The following is a 17,712-nucleotide window of genomic DNA, read 5'->3' on the forward strand; positions in this document are numbered from 1 at the left end:
TCTTACTGTAGGCAATGCAATATTGACTTTCCATGGAGTCTTTCTCAAAAAATCTTCCTTCAGCCGCATTCCCAAGACAAATTAATGGCATATATTAGCAATTCCCCCAGGGACCTGTCATTGCAATCTCAAGAGAATATACAGTAATTAGTGCCTCATACACATCGCTCTCTCATAATACCCACCAAAAAAAAAAGTGGCTCAAGCTCCTGGTCCTGTAGCTTCCTAAAATGATAAAAATAATTAAAACCAAGTAACCCAGATGCAATGGAAATATGTCCTTCCCTAAGTGCATGTCAATCAACAGTTATTCTTGTCTTTGTGTCATGCAGTTATGCCAGAAAGATCTTGCTGCTGGGGAATTCACGAAATGTGTTACTTCAAAACAGCTGCGATCTTCGTTTTTATAGATAATGGTTTGGAGAAAAACATGGACGAAAGTCTGCTATATAGTATCATTTTTGACTTTTTGTATACTTTCAATTCTTACGTATTAGCCTAAACCTAATTTTGACCATTAGAATAAATAGAAAAGGAGAAAAAGATGGGTTTTTTTTCTCTAATATCTGTTGTATTATGTGCCAAAACCCAGCAGTTGTTAACTAAATGACTTAAACAAATAAACTATTAGGTTTGTCTGTGAGCTAGCTGCGTTTCCGGAAATCTCATCTCACTCATTCTTTTTCAGTTTTCTCCAATACGGTTCCAGGAATATCAGTTACATAGACACCAGAACATGTAGATATCCAAAGTTTAATAATAGAGAGATGCATATACAGTGGTCCCCCGGAAGACCCACGCGAGTTCCGAAAATCCGCAAATCAGCGCATTTTGGACGCACCCCCGCAGCCCCTATGGTGCCTTAGTGAATTCATCTAAACATTGTCACTTTAATACAGTAGTGTTTTTTAAAAAATGTATGAAATTTCTTAGTGAAAACATAGTTTAAAATGTTATTCCTAACTTTCCTAAACATTCAGTCCCGCTGTTGATTCCTGCAAATTTTACGATAATCTGAAACTTGCTGTTAGTTAATTTCCAAAGGAGAACCTCCGAATTTTCCGAGCTGCGAGTTCCGAACCGCGAATTATTGACTGTTGACTGTATAAACCTCCGTGACGACTATGGGACTATTGCATTGCATATCAGTGCATGATAAACAAAAACTTTGTTGAAGGTCTTACTGTTCTTGTTACAAATCTAAGCATCTATCAAAAAGATATGACAGTCGCAGCATGACAAAATGCAGGAAAAGGTAACAGGAAGAAGTTACACAAACTAGGGAAATTATTCTGGTTGAATAACTAAATAAGTGAGTTGGAATATTAAATAACATAAACCATCCAAAAAACTAAAAAACAACCAGTATACAAAACCCAGTATACCATTTATGAATTAAAAATTAAGGAAAATTGTAAAATTACAGGTCTCTATTTTAGAATTTACTACCTTTTTTATAAGATTCACTATACTATTAAATAATATAGCAAACAGAAATTATTTGCAAATAACATGTGTTAAATGAAGTATGAAATGACTTTGTTAAGGCAAAAAACATCGGTCACAAAAAGGATGTTTGGTCACACAATTTTGTTTTCCTTTATTCAGTATCATTAAAATGTTCCCTTCACTTGAGCTAGAAGACCTAAACCTGTTCCAGCATCACAATGCCCTGGGCACAAAGTAAGCTCAATCAACATATGATTTACATAGAATGGATTGGAAGATCTGGATGGCCTGCTATAGAGCTCTGACTTCAACCCTATTGATCACCTTTCGAATGAATTGGAACGCTGAGTGCACCCCAGTTCTCCTAACCTCACCTATATCAGCACCTGACTTTAACAAAGCCCTTGTTGCTAGATAAGTACAAATCTCCACAAGCACACCCTAAAATAAAGTGGAAGATCTTCCAAGTAGACGGCAGTTTATTAAAAGAGCAAAAGAGGAATAAATGTGGAACACAAATTTTTTCCATATTGAACATATATATATACTCTCTATACTGTATATTGTCAGGGAACATGTGTCAATATTCCGAAGTTGTAATTACTATTTGAGTAAGAATTTTGTTCTTTATTCATTTATTTATCTACAATAACTGATCAGGATCACAGGAACACTCAGTTTGGGTAATACACATTGACAGAATACCATGATACAAACACTTACAATTAACAGAGCGAGTCCACTCACCTGCATGTTTCTAGAAGGAAACTAGAGAATCCACAGGTAACTCTCATGGACACAGAGAAAATGCAAAAACTTCATGTTGACAAAAACCTGAACTCGAAATCAATCCAGGGACCTAGAAGTTAAACTGAATTGAGTCATGGTGCTGCCACACTCCCTGTTGCACCACCATGAGTGTTGCATTACTTAAAAGAAGCATAGACAAACTGTAAGTGAGATTTTTTCCAAACCCCAAGCCACCAAACTACCTTTTGCTGATGATGACAATGAAGCATAACAAATATTACAACTGCATAAGAGAAAATGTAAATGTCTCTGTGAAAACCTTCAAAAGATCTGCATAAACCTTCAAATGTATCAGGGTTATAAGCAGCTAAGAAGCTAAAAAAAACTTTTTCTATAAATAAAGTGTGTAGCTTTTTATTTTGTACACTTTAAGTCTGTCCACTTCCCGTAAGCTCACCACCTGCAGGAGGGACCGTAAGGGACGGTGCTGTGAGGACTGGGCAGCAGTCGAAGGCGGGGGCCTGCTTAGACTGCTGCCCCCGCGACCCGAATTACGGATAAGCGGGAGAAAATGAATGAATGAATGAAGTCTGTCCAAACCTCTGAATTTTCCTGATGATCCAGATGTCACTGATCCTTCATACTGTATTATTTTGCTGTGTGCAACCTGAATCCCAATTAAATATGCTTTTTGGTGATGTGTTAATAAAGCACAAGCTTAAATGTAATACTTTCTAATGTATGCTTTTCCTTTTTAATTGGCACCATGTAAAATGCTCAGTGATGTGACACTTGATTATGTGCAATTTGGTGAATGAGTAAGAAAACTTTTGTCTCTTGGGTAACTTTATTATCATTGTGGAGTTTTCTCATGTTGTCCCTATGTTTATGTGGGTTTTCTCCAGGCTCTTTCTTCCACCCAGGAACACACTGGGTGATGAATTGGTTGTGATAAATTTCTCTTCAGCATGAACAAGCGTGTGAAAGTGTGTGCGTGCATGGTGATGACTTCCAGTGTTCCTGGAAAAGACTCCGGATTCACCTCAACCCTGACCAGGATGAAGCAGTTATTGATGACAAGTGAATGATTGAATGTTATATTAAGTTTACAGAACTTTAATTAAGCTGACTAAAAGATAGATGCAACAAGTCGACAGGAATTTATGAGCAGGCTGGAAAGTGCAAAGTCATTTACAGCAAGCTTTTATATGCAGTAAATGTAGCACTTTTTTTTCCCTCCATAACCTTTGTGTGCCTTGTAAACTGGGCACACACAGTAAGCTTGGTAATATTTCCAAAATGACCTAAGATTTTAATACACCAATTTTGCCTCTTTAATTAAGAATCATTACAATTCTATGCTTGTGTCAATCAGCGTTTAAGAGAAATGTTGAAAGAAGTAAAGAGGGGTTTTATGTAGCACCCCGGACAGCAAAAACCGAGAAGTCCACTCTAATTGTCCAGCCTGTATATACATAGGGAGGAGAGCGCATGGCCCAGAAATCCTTTCTGCAGAGGACCCGGCCCACCATCTGGGCAGATGAGACCACTGCAATGAAGAAAAATGCAGCTGTTTCCTCCCCCCTCGGTATTGCAAGCAACACTAGAACCGAGCGAAATCTTAAAGTTGAAATGTGACAAGGAAGCCCACACCTGCTAAGCATAATCATTAGTATATTAGTATATAAATGAGCATGATGGTCCTTTCAGATAACTGACCAGATAACAGCCAGGCTATCTTAATATCTAAGAAATCCATTTCATTTACATTTATTTCCACACGTCTAATTCATCTGCAGAGCTGTGAGCTTCTAGCCATGCCAGTGATGCCTGAGATTTTCTTTACCAACTGCAACTTGAGCTTTACTTGCTACTAACTGTGAGAGATATGTGATAACTTTACTGACAGACTGGAGGATTTCAATCTGATTTGTTGTCTAATATTAAGATATTTACACACAGATGCAGTGCGCAAGTGTGAGGGAATATGTAGAACTGTGTATATGTGCATGGACACTGCATGTATCTGTGTGTAATGATGGTCCAGCAATGCAGCAAATGTACTTCAGCATTCAGTTCCAGTTAAGCCAGATATTTTGGAGAGCCTTGACTATACTCAGGCAGAGGCACATGGACAAAGGTGGTCGCAGAGCTTTATATATATATATATATATATATATATATATATATATATATATATATATATATATATATATATATATATATATATATATATATATATTTGTGAAATGAATGAATTGACCAGCTCGAGCTAAGCTTACCGCAGTCCTCGCACAAGATCTTCCCGACGTCTTTTTTCAGATCCTTGCCGCTGGCTTCGAGGGGCGCGTACGACGCCCTGAACACCAGGGGCTCGTCGGTGGGGTCCATAAAGAAGATATAGCGGTGGTCGTTGAGCACGCGCGCGCACGGCCCGCTCGTCGGGCCCAGCTCGCGCACGGTGACGAGCTGCTCGCGCTCCAGGCCGCCGCTGTGCCGCGGCCACACGTCGAGCACCTTGACGTCCACCCGGTAGGGCTCGGCGCCCGAAGCGTTGTGCGGCGCCGACTGCACGCGGCCCTCGATCACCACGGCGGAGTGGCGCGCGCGCTCCCGCAGCGAGCTTGGGCTCGGGGAGTGGCACGCGAACGCGACCCCGATGACCAGCATGGAGAAGGGCACCGGCTCGAGCCTCATGCCGCCTGCTTTGGCTCGGCGCGGGCTCGGGCGGGCTGCGAACGGGCTCCGGTAGCACGGCGGCGCGGCAGACCCTGCGGAAGTGTCCATGCCATCGGGTATGCGCTGCTGGGTTTTTTTCCCCTCTTGAGAATCTTGCAATTGGAGAGGAGACGGCGGATAGCGGAACGGCCAAATTATTCTGGGCTAAAAATCTCCCCAGTGCATCAGTCGGATGAAGCGCATTGTGAGAGAAATGCAACGAAATTAGTGGATTGGCCCTCGTCCATGGAAGCTACACAGCCATATATAGCAAGTATCCGCAGTCTATCTTTGCCCCAAAAAATGCAGTGGTGTAGTAGTGAGCGCGCTTATCGGCAGCGATGCTCCGTATCGCTCAACGCAGGAAGAAACGAACGCGACACGCTGCGATGCACGATCGATGTCCGCTCAAAGTAAAACCATTAAAATCCACTTCCTGAGTGACAAAGCTCGGGGTTTATTAATGCATCCGGTGGCAAACTGTCCCCCTGTCGTGTCCCTCGTGGCCCGTCTCTGTCCGCTTACCTGGTGTCGCGCGGACGAAACGGGTGGAAACGTGCAATAATTCTCGCCGCGCCAACGACACATTCACCGCACACCGAGTAACGACTCACCTCCGTGTGTGTGTGTGTGTGTGTGTGTGTGCGCGCGCGTGTGTGTGTGTGTGTCTATAGTCTCCCAATGCCGCGGAAAAAAAGAGCATCAATCCATGATCTCTGCCATCACAAATCCATACGGAATAGGAACGCAAAAGCAAAATGTCTGAGGATGTGTCGGAGGATGCGACCGTCCCTCCACTAATATCCCGCTCCTTTATTGATGCGCGGCGACATAATCGTTTACAGCGGCTTGCGGCTGATCAGGCGATGAAACGCGTCACCGATTCTTCAGCAGTTCTGAATGAGTTTTAGTCTCGTTCTATCGCTAAATCATGTGCTGCATTCAGGTCACATTCGCTGCTCGGCCTCAGAGAGAGAGAGAGAGATGGGGAGAGAGAGAGAGAGAGAGAGAGAGAGAGAGAGAGAGAGAGAGAGAGAGAGAGAGAGAAATGATCGTGAGGCGTTGCATCAAATCCATACATCTGACATCCGCTGCATTGCTACAAGAAGGCAAGACATGCATTATCCCAATGTTTCCAAGAGGATTTTTGAGCTTGCATGTACAGTCTGCGTTACAGGAGAGAAATACCCAGTGGAGATGATTAAACAAATGAGGCTTGTGAAACCAGGCGCTGGAGTTTATACAGTAACAATGAGAAGAAAGGCTATGAATGCACGAAACGATTCCTACAGACGCTCACTTCTAAGAAAGGAAATGAAGATCGAGTACGAGGCAGCTGAACCTGTGGAGCCGCATCAAAAGATGTTGCTAAATATTCACGAAGAGCGACCTCTGCTGTTCCTTATTCGTTTACCATCAGAGCAAAACTTGCTCTTGAGTTGGTAATTAGGTTGAGTCAAGAGAGGGAAAGCAATTAGTGCTTCCAAAAAGCATGTGGACATGCAACATGAGATACTTACTACTATTACTTCTACTACTAATCAGCATCATGTATGGCATTTGGTAGATTCCATTATCCAGAGTGACTTACAACTGAGCAGTGAAAGGTTAAGGGCCTTGTGGCCTTCCGATCCAAAGTCCAATGTCTTAACCACTGATCTACCTCCTCCCTCATCATGTGTGCATCATGAAGCAACTAAAACAGTTCATTTCTTTTCATTCAAACTCATAATATCGAAACAAAAGTATTTAATTGTTTAATTTTTTTTTTTTTTTTTACATTCTAAAAAACTATCCAGAGTCTGCTGCAGCAGTGACGTTACTGTAAAGTTTTTTTTTTTTTTTTTTACACAATCTTTAACATCTTTTAGGTTCAAACAAGAACATGTATTGTATGTATTTTAACAGAACATTCCTGACATCACAATTTAGCAAGTACTGTCCATGGTTCTGAAACGTTTCAAACGAAGGCAATTATTTAGTATTAATTTGAGTTCTTCTGATGATTTAATAGATGCACAACAGTGCGCAGAGTGTCCCAAACTATGTCTGGTGACAAAATTCAGGAAAGCAGAGAAATGTGGACAAAATATGCCTGAGTTAAGGAACATATACGACCAGATATGGCAATGGTAAGTGTGCTGTTGGCCAAATGTAGTCCGATGATGAGCAGTTCGAGCAGTTTGGGGATCAGTACCAGCTTATTTGTCGTAATATGTCAAATGCATATGCTTTGTATATGATGAATCTTGATTTATTAATTCGTGTATTATACTAGCTTTACTGATATTACATGGTCGCTTTTGACGTCAGTCTAATAGCACTGGGGTCGTGTTCCGGAAGACCTGAGTGCTTTAATGGAGGTGGGTGATTAGTGTCTGAATTAGTGTGTCCTCATTGGCTTTATTTATTCCTGTATTATGATCGCACACGCACACGCACACACACACACACTCCATTTCCCTTTTTTCGGTAGTTTTATTTACTCAAATTCACTCGAAGCATAACACTGACAGTGACGATGATGCAGTAAGTCGGTAGCGCCATGCGCAGAAACCATTCCTAACAGTGGCTGTAGTATCACAAATAAGACGGCAGGGGGCGCCTTTTTGCTCTGTCTTTCTATTTCTCTTTCTCTGGCTCTCTCGCTGTTTGTCTCCACCGGCAAGCGTGCTGACATCAGACGTCAAGACTCGCGTGCGTCCGTCTCCGTGGCACGACTCGCTCTTTCGTTCCATCTTGTGGAGCGGCGAAAAGGGAGACGCGCTAGTGTTCACGGTAGGCCTTCGCAGCTTGCTTTTTTGGCGTCTTTTTTTCACCCTCCTTGCTGCAATGGCGCTTAAACGCACTTGCTGCATGCAGACTAAGAGATGTGGGGTAAAAAAAAAAAAAAAAACACAGAAAGATAGAAAAAAGGACCGCGTAGCTGCTTATGAGCTTCGCACATATTTAAACGCAATGTAATCGCTTCTAAATTACCAGAATCGAGTTTATTTGCACAAACTCGGTATGTAGTTTCAAAACGGTGCAGACTGTTGCGCTTAAAAACTAAGTGCATGCTGAATGACTGTACGCAAACTTTTTTTTTTTTTTTTTTTTTTAATTGTATGTCAAAATGTTTGGAAAACCCCACGATACACAATGTCTTGTCATTCTCTTGTGTACCAGTTTTTTTTTTGTTTGTTTTTTTTACACTTTTTTGCTTGAACAAAGTTATTTTCGGGTCGAGCAGGTTTGCCACTGGCAAAATTTCACGGTTTCCTGTGATCAATTTTCGATGGCAAGACCCCATTCAGCAGGACTGTAGAATGAAGTTGAAATATTCGTTGAGTTCTGTTGAAGTTCACAAGTGAATGCTAATTACATGGAATTTACAAACCGACTCTAACACACACGGAAAAAAACACCGACAGTGGGCAATTAACTCTCATTTGGGTCCAGCTGTTGTTTTGTTGTTTACCGATATATAAATATGTATAGCTATAAAAAAAAATGACAGTCTTCATTTAATAATTGCTGAACATAGTAATATTCATTTTGCTATATTTTCGTTTTTTACGTCTTCAGTCTGTTTCATAATAATTTAATGACAGGCAAAGTTAAGGCATAAAAAAACAAACAAACAAACAAAAAAAACTCCAATATTGCATTTAAATGTCCATCTTTCTGTAACTGATATTACTATTAAAATAATCCAGGGCATGTTTTATTCTTTGATAATGAATATTTGTGTCGGAAATTTTATTTATGTATTTTATTTATTTATACATTTTATTTGCACTATAATTTATAATGCATTGTAGGTTTCATGAAAACTTAAGAGCTTATTTTTAAATTACCAAATAAAACCTGACATTGTACGAGTATTTCGACACTAACGACACTATTACATTATCAGTTTTAACCTTTCTGCCTCGCCCAAATTATGAATCATCAAGAAAACGGAGTTGTTGTTTTTTTTGTTTTGTTTTTGGGTGGAGATCCCACAAAACCACAAACTTTTCAACAATTTCTGCGGTCGGTTTTGGTAGCGTTCATCAAAAGTCTGAACACCGCTTCTTTTATTTTTGAGCGTTATCAGAATTAATAACAGGGTTGGCAATAGATTAATGAAGGCCAATCTTTTTAAGAATACAAGTATATGCTTGAAATATATTATATAATAATATCTTAAGCTACATTTGGTAAATAAATTGTTTTAACAGCACCGTTTTTAAATCCTTTTAATTATTATTTATTTGCCTCATGTTGTGTTCCTAATTATCATTCAGCGAATAGCTCAGTACAATTTACAGAGAAAAATACTATACTTTCTATTATTACAGAATTATAGGAGAACTGTTACGAGTTATGCCTCTTGTTTTGCGTATTGAGTATTGCATATAATGCGTACTCTTATTTTAACTGACTTGAATGAAAGGTGAGTTCAGAAATGAGCTAACAAATATCTGGAAAAGAATAAATTGTGTGTGTATATATATATATATATATATATATATATATATATATATATATATATATATATATATATATATATATATATATATATATATATATATAATGTTTAATATATATATATATATATATATATATATATATATATATATATATATATATATATATATATATATATATATATAATGTTTAAGAATACAAGATGCAGTAAATGTCGGGTTGCATTAAATGCATTGAATGTGAGGTTCTCTGCGACTCTAGAATATAAATACATATTCATACATTAGATATACATTTGCCACTTTTTTAAATGAATATTTTTTTTTGAATGCAGCGTTATTCTGCATCTTCTTGAATGCTAATAATGGGAGCATCTGATACTAATAATGGGAGCATCTGATACAAAACAAAAATTATTTTATTTGTATTAATATTATTACTAATATCTTTTGCACTTTTCGAAACCTGGCACACTTAAAGTCTACGTGGCAGCTTCTATTAATATTGAAATTCATGTTGATTTATGTATTGCTTATCTATAATTTAATACAATACAACACAAATTTCATTGCATTTATTTGATTCACGTATAAAAAATGATTTCATTTGCATGCATTAGTGCTTCCTAGAAATTGATTGATAGTTTTAATAAATGGATTTTAAAAGGCAGACTTTTCCAGAGACAGAAAAAAGTCAAACTTCTCTACATGTTCGACGTGGCATATATCACTATAAGATATACTTAGGTTTATATAGATAGATAGATAGATAGATAGATAGATAGATAGATAGATAGATAGATAGATAGATAGATAGATAGATTTATGTATATAAAACATTACTAAATATATTTATGTAATATATCCTAAATTGATTCCTAGGGAAACATTTTTTATTATTATTTAATTTTCCATTGTCTTTAATTTTATTCCAAGTTATCTTTATTTAACGCTTAACAAAAATAAACCACAGAGCATGTTTGCGCGTGCTTAATTCATTAAAAATATGTTCGTTTGTATCCGTATCATGAATATCATCAAAATACATTTCTGCACAACCCAAATTCATTTGCAAATATATCAAACTCAACTGTGCGGCATGGCGCTGCGGCCAGTGTGCAGATGCGCATGTCCTCTCTGTGTCTCCGGGGGATTCATCTGATTTTCTTCCACCTCTCAAAACACATCTCTTTGGGAACTGTGTACTTGATGGGAACGTGTGCGCGTGGCGTTGCGTGGAGCGAGTATTCCTGACTCGCGCCCAGAATTCCAAGTATGTGCTCCGGATCCAGCGCGACCACCAACCAGACTGGAATCAAGCGGTTACTGAAGATGAAAATGATGAAGTACTTAACAAATTGATAATGGATAGCAGAATCTAATAATAATAATAATAATAATAATAATAATAATAATAATAATAATAATAATAATAATAATGAAAGCTTATGTTTGACATATTATTTATTATCATATATATGTTTGTCTAAGTTTGTTTGTCTACGCAAAAGGAGTTAAATTGTTTTGTGGCGTTGTAATAATAACAAAATATATATCTCGGTTTGAATTATGGTGTCATATTTAAAAGATATTGTGTCATAGTCCAACAGATATGACCCATGTAAAGTATATAAAGGGTTGCATGTATATGAGAATTCCGAAATAAAGTAAAGTTGGATGTCGGATGTGGAAAAACAACTTAATAAAATACAGAATGAGATTAAAAGCGTTTAGTGGCTTCATAATGATTTAAAGATATGAGTTAACAGAGAGTCTGCATTTGCACAGACAACAAATTGTATGGATTTTGGGAGGAGATGGTGCTCTTACTGACCCTTAGGATAGTGTCTGGGGATATTGATATATATATGCGTGTGTGTGTGTTTAACTAGTCATAAAGTCATTATATACAGGACTTTATGATTAAAGGTCATAAAATAAAAAAAAAGGAAGAAAGGAAAGGAAAGGGGGAAAATAGGCTTAACATGCATTTATTGATGACTAGTTAAAGAGGGACTGTTTAACTAGACTAGTTTAACTAAACAGTCACTATTTAACTAGTCATAAATAAATGCATGTTAAGACGATTTTCCCCCTTTCCTTTCCTTTCTTCCTTTTGTAACCTGTAGTTGAGGATTGTTAGTAAGAGACCGCAGAAGGTGAAGTGAGGACAGTATCTGGTAAATAATTGTAGTTAATATGGAGTGATGATTTAAGTGAAGTTGGTGTAAATTATTTTATGAGCTCTGAGTAAATAAAGCACGTAAAAATGTGCAGTATCTGTCATTTGTTTAATGCGTGTAGGTTTTGTGATCGTGGATTAGGTGTAACGGCGGGACTAGGGGCTTTAAATCCAACCTGTCTGTCTGCTTGCAGAGATCTCGCGAGAGCGGCCGCGTGGCTGGCTGGCTGGCTGTGAGGTTGCAGCAGACGGAGGGAGAAGGCAGGCAGGCATCATGGCGGACAGAGACAGTGGAAGTGAGCAGGGAGGAGCGGCTACGGGCCCGGCTCTGAGCTCCATGCACGCGGTCGCAGGAGGGGCGGGCACGGCTTCCGGCCTGCAGCACGACACACAGGAGCTAGCGTCCAAGCGCGTCGACATTCAGAACAAGCGCTTCTACCTGGACGTAAAGCAGAACGCGAAAGGCCGCTTCCTAAAGATCGCTGAAGTGGGGGCCGGTGGCAACAAGAGCCGCCTGACGCTCTCCATGTCGGTGGCCGTCGAGTTCCGAGACTACCTCGGGGACTTCATCGAGCACTACGCGCAGCTGGGCCCCAGCAACCCGGACGCGTTGCAGGACGAGCCGAGACGGGCGCTCAAGAGCGAGTTCCTGGTGCGCGAGAATCGGAAGTATTACATGGATCTGAAGGAGAACCAGCGCGGCCGCTTCCTGCGGATCCGACAGACGGTCAACCGGGGGCCTGGCTTGGGCTCGGCGCAGGGCCAGACCATCGCGCTGCCGGCGCAGGGGCTCATCGAGTTCCGCGACGCGCTCGCCAAACTTATCGACGACTACGGCGTGGAGGATGAGCCTGCCGAGCTGCCCGAAGGCACGTCGCTCACTGTGGACAACAAGCGCTTCTTCTTCGACGTGGGCTCCAACAAGTACGGCGTTTTCATGCGTGTGAGCGAGGTGAAGCCCACGTACCGCAACTCGATCACGGTGCCCTACAAAGTGTGGGCCAAGTTCGGCAGCACGTTCTGTAAATACGCCGAGGAGATGAAAAAGATCCAAGACAAGCAGCGGGAGAGGAGGGCGTGCGAGCAGCAGCAACAGCCGGCAGAGATGCACCCGGACGACGGGGATGAGGATTGATAATGAGCGGAGGATTGGGAGGGAGGATAACATGCAAAAAAAAAAAGTCTATATAAATATATATATTATATATAATATATATATATAAAATACGATCAAAACAAAGCAAAACGATGCGTAAAACGAAAAAAGAAAACTTTTTAGTGTACAAATGAAAGAAACGTAAAAGATGTAACGGTTTTAACTCCAAGGGGCAGTAAGTATCCACAAACATACAACAAACCTCCACAAGATGACAGGTGCAACTCGTACCCCATCACTGGATGTGATCCACTTACCCACCATTAATACAGTAAGCGGCTGCTAAACAGAGTAATAACATTATGTATGAACTGTGTTTCCTACTTGACTACAGATAAAAGAACTGAGTGTTTATTTCCCTTATTAACCGAGAACTTTTATACACGTCGGATATTATAAAAACAAACAGGAAAAAAAGGTGTTGGCAATGTTCAAATGGAAATATTGCAGAAAAAAAGTCCTTTACGTGTAAGCTAATAACTTCAGCACAAATCAGATGGTTTTATTTTATGTTCTCTCCTTTTTTTTAGAAAAAGAAAAAAACAAAAACTCAATTTTAAAATGATTATGATGAGGCTGTCATGGTAACCATGCCACTCCTATGTTCAAAAGCATCACCTGAAGGCTAATCGGGACCGCAAAGGTGACAAAATATCAGTAAGTGTGGTGACAGGGTTTATCTCTGGCAAAGGTCGCGAGTGCTCGCTGTACGACAGAATGCACTCGGGTTATTAGAAGATCCGGTCGAACAGTCACCGGTCCTCGTCATAGAGACCTATACACAAGAGGCAGCCTATAAAGTATGATCCCAGTGTATTTTTCTCTGTGTCATGCAGATGAGTATACTATGTACTTGTGTCTTGTTGTCACACAAAGTGTTCAGACGAGTTATTAAAGGTACTATAAACAACAAAGAGCAGTGACAGCAGAAAGAGTAAAAAAGATGGCCCCTGGATGAAGGTGCAACGAAACATGAAAATGTTAACGTAAAAAAAAATATCTATATATATAGAGAGCGCGAGAGTATAATTTTGTGAGTCAACTGTATATCAGTGCTTACAGAGAAGATAATACCCCACGTTTTTAGTGGGGGAATTAAATAACAATCTCTAGAAGGATTTAAATATTATATCAGTCTACCAATGAGAGTACGAGTGGCGCCAAGGAATGCTGTTGTTGCATGTTAACCTCTACACAGCTACATTGAGGTGGATTTTCTCGATGTGTGTCCTCAAGGACCTTCTCTTTAGTGATTTCATAGACAGTGTCCTGTCAGTGATGTTTGGTCACTTAGTTGACGACTGATTTCCGTTCTACCTGTAAATACAGTATTGAATCCTTGACTGTTTGATCATACATGAACGACAGGTCCGGTGCAATGAAATCTCACTCTGTCTCTCTCAGGGGTCCTTTAGGACCTGTGTTGGGGAGAGCCCTAGTCCGGACACACGAAGGTCTGCGGTGAAGCTCGATACCGTTGTCTGCGTTAGCGTTTTGAGAAATGCAGCTGGACAAACTCGGAATGGAGTCTGGTTTATCGACAGACCTCTCTGAATCGGTGCGCTCATTCAAAAGAGGCACATCAGAAAAGTTTACAATATAAAGTTATTCGCCCCCCAAGGAAATTACGCACCATCGGCATTTTGCATTTCAATCTATCTGTCCCAGTTGTCTTTTAATCGAAGGTTGAGTCTTAGGTCATTTCGAGTGCCCATTCTGCATGTTGACATACTTCCTTCTGAAACAGGAACAGGAAGTCAGTCATACGATACGCCACTCTGCTGCCCCGAAAGTTGAACAACAATTGGTGGAGGGTGTCTAATTGCTGCCATAACCCACTCTATTTTACCTTTAAAAATAACTAAGATGATCTGACTTGTTTATGAAGGTGTGCCCTACATGTTTAAGCTAAGGTTGAGCTGTTGCAGGGCCTTGATGAGCAGCAGGATTGTGGCTAAAAAACTATCAATGTTTGTATCAAATTTTGACGATTGGGTAGTGCAAGACGTGCCTCCTTAGGTGGGACCTGTATGGCTCTCAAGTGTGTGTGTAAGTGCGTTTAAAGTCGAGGTATACATCGTAACATGAACATTTATTTAAAACATTTCCCAAAACGATTTGTGGGTTATTTTCAGATACAGTATCATATTTAGTGTCTGGTATTAAAGGACCGACCCAACAAGCTCTGAAAGGGCAGTTTTGATTCCACGACTTCCAGACGACTTCCGAAAGAATTGCGAGAAAAATACAAGACCACCTAAACAAGCAACAAGCTTAGAAGCTTACCCTAGTTCAAGTCACACGCTTTGTTACATGGCGTATTCGTGGATGGAATATGCCCATTTATGGTTGGCATCAAGGACAAGCAACGTTTTAGCACAAAGTCTTTTCGTTTCTAAATTGCATTGCGATGTTTGTGGAAGCCGGTCGAACATTAATCTTTTAAGGGCATAAAGTATTTAAATTCATAGCAGTAAAACAATGCAAAACATTTCAACCAAGACTGCTGAAATGTCCTGTGAGCCACTCTGCCCGATTGGAAAAGAATAGCCCAAATATGGTAAGACGTAGCCCTGTAGATTGGTCCTACACACAAACTCAGAGACGTCTATTTCAGCAAGCTGCACAGCTCAAAACGACAAGGACGTGCAACGGTTGAAATGCTTGACCGTCAACCATTGTGCGCCCGATTAGGAGCGCCGACTTTAATGTTACTTGTTGGGGAGCATACTCTTCAGCATTGGTGCCTTATACTCCACATGCTTACACGCTGGCTGGTGCTTTGGATCAAAGTTTGGGTTCTTGTCTTTCCTTTACCTCTTATCCCCCACACCCAAGGCTTTGCTGGCCATACTTTCTTCACACACAGTCACTTGGTGTACTTAAGATAATATGGGCGTTTTTGCACATTCTAAAGCTCCTGACCCTCAGGCTTTCACTAAATAATGACTCAGTTTCTCCCTTCCCCTGCTGTCATTGAATTGCATCGAAGCATCAGCCCACATGTAAACTCGGACATGGGTTGGTAGCCTTGAAAATGCAGTACAGTCTTTTCACTGCTCTGCACATGCCAGGCTTCAGGAAGGGGCAGTCAGGAGAAGGGTTGGTGGGCTCGGGTTTGGCTTTGGGTGCCCAAATTTGACGTATTGTAAGACCGACTCGTGGCTCTAGATCTTGGCAACAATTTGTCATTGGCTGAATTCTTTATTTACAGGGTATGTCCAACATGTCCTGTCAAACCCCCACCCCCCCATTCTTTGAATTTCCACAGCACTTGTCAAGGCTTTTTGTTTTCTTTCCATTATTTCATTACCGTGTGCAATATAAAATGTGCCAATGGTGGCATTATTATGTATATCAATTAAAAGACAAGGGTTAATATTTGAAAGCATGTGGCTCAATTCCACATTTATTTTCCTGAGGTTTGAAAAGCCTTTATCTGCACTTATTTAAAAATAAATAAATATATATAAACTATCTGGGTCTAGAAAAGAAGCCAAAACTATATATAGCAAACTCCACCCAACCTGGCCAAACCAACACAGAGCAGTTAACTAGCACTTTTAGAGATCATCCAGATGCTCCATGTAACGTTTCCATGTTTCTATTTCTGTACGTGAGAAGGGAGGCGGGAACGACGATGCTTGAGTTCAGGCCTCGGGGGCTGAGGAATTACACATGATTTGGCTTTCCTCAATTGGTTACTATTCTATGTGAAAGCTTGGATGAAGGTGTCTGGTAGACTCTTCTGTCGTCAGTGGTTGATGTCAGTAGCACATTGCTTTTCCAGCTGGAAAAAAAAAATTGTCTGACCAATCTTTGTTTAAAAATTCTCTGAACAAGGAATGTCTATAGTGCAATTGTTTTTTTGTTTTTTTTTATTTTATCTTCTGTTCCTTCCCTTTGCAAGAATGAATATTAAATAACACATTTGGTGCTGATGCGTCAAATATAATTTATGTACATTTTACAAATTTTAAAATAAAAGAAATGTTAATTTGCCCACATCACTAAAAAAAAAAAAAAAAAAGAGTTTAATTTTCAACAATTTTGTGTCCTGTTTCTTTTTTTCCTCCACATACATGTTCCTGCCAGAAGTCATGTGTGTTTTAAATAATAACATTTTAGTCAGTCAGTTTTGATTGTTAGCGTTCAATTCAAAATGTTCAAATGATTGGGTTTATGTTGAACTGCTTGAGTGGTGCATTAGAAACACATCATAAAATGTTTTTCCAAACTTCTTGGGGAAGAAAAAATTACAAATGCTGAATTTTGTCAACGAATGTGAGGGGAGGAACTTTAAACTGTCCATGCCAAAGTTTCCTAAGCAAAATTTAGTTTTAGAGTAAAAGACAAGGCATGAAACAGTCATTTCTTGTTTTAAAAAATTATATATATATATTATATATATATAATAAAAAATTTGATAACTCAATTTAAAGATTATATAATATATTTAATATTTTGATTGTAAAAATAATTTACAGTATAATTTTTATTTCATGTAAATTGAAAAATGTAAAAAAAAAACCAGCTTATTAAATATATCTTTAAAAAAAATATATTAACAAGAAATGACTTGTCTTTAAAACAAAATTTTGTTTAGGAAACTTTGTATGAGCATGGTTTAAAGTTCCTCCTGTCTCAGCATATTACAATTATAATAACAATAATAAAAAGGATGGTCCATTGTTACAATATCCTGAAATTAGATGGCACAATATAACTTTTTGATAGTATTTTAAATTACTATACATTTTTTATGTTGTTTTCCTATAGTAAAATATGTAATATAATACGCTTAATCAGTGGGAAAAAAAACCTTACTAAAATAACTAGCTTCAAAACTAATATGCCATATGTTCTAGGAGCTCATATATTTATTCTCTTTAATTGAACTTTTTTTTAGCTGTTGCCAATGATGATGATTACAAATATATAGCATTGTATTGTAAAATCTGTTAGGCCAATTACCTAAAATCTGACATAGAACCAAGTTTATT

General features: G+C 39.2%; 2 protein-coding genes across 6 annotated transcripts in view; one reads left to right on the plus strand and one right to left on the minus strand.

Annotated features, from left to right (window-relative positions):
- nrg2a (neuregulin 2a) overlaps nt 1-5,871 on the minus strand; it is a 95,310-nt gene extending 89,439 nt beyond the window's left edge. For 4 of the 5 annotated variants that reach the window (XM_083565448.1, XM_083565451.1, XM_083565449.1 and 1 more), the window contains exon 1: nt 4,482-5,831. In XM_083565448.1, coding sequence (XP_083421574.1) covers nt 4,482-4,986 — 505 coding nt within the window. In that variant the 5' untranslated portion in view covers nt 4,987-5,831. Of the gene's footprint in view, nt 1-4,481 lie in introns of all 5 variants that reach the window. The other variant, XM_083565450.1, reaches the window with a different exon arrangement.
- Nucleotides 5,872-7,531: 1,660 nt separating this feature from the next.
- Nucleotides 7,532-16,757, plus strand: puraa (purine-rich element binding protein Aa). Its single transcript, XM_083565483.1, has 2 exons — nt 7,532-7,695; nt 11,748-16,757. The coding sequence occupies exon 2, from the start codon at nt 11,828-11,830 to the stop codon at nt 12,686-12,688; it is 861 nt and encodes a 286-aa protein (XP_083421609.1). The 5' UTR covers nt 7,532-7,695; nt 11,748-11,827; the 3' UTR covers nt 12,689-16,757.
- Nucleotides 16,758-17,712: the final 955 nt, after the last annotated feature.

Source organism: Silurus aristotelis (assembly GCF_946808225.1).
Source record: "Silurus aristotelis genome assembly, chromosome: 16".
Classification (NCBI taxonomy): domain Eukaryota; kingdom Metazoa; phylum Chordata; class Actinopteri; order Siluriformes; family Siluridae; genus Silurus; species Silurus aristotelis.

Coding starts and splice junctions, on each gene's coding strand:
- puraa (XM_083565483.1), top strand. CDS start 11,828: ATGGCGGACAGAGACAGTGGAAGTGAGCAGGGAGGAGCGGCTACGGGC.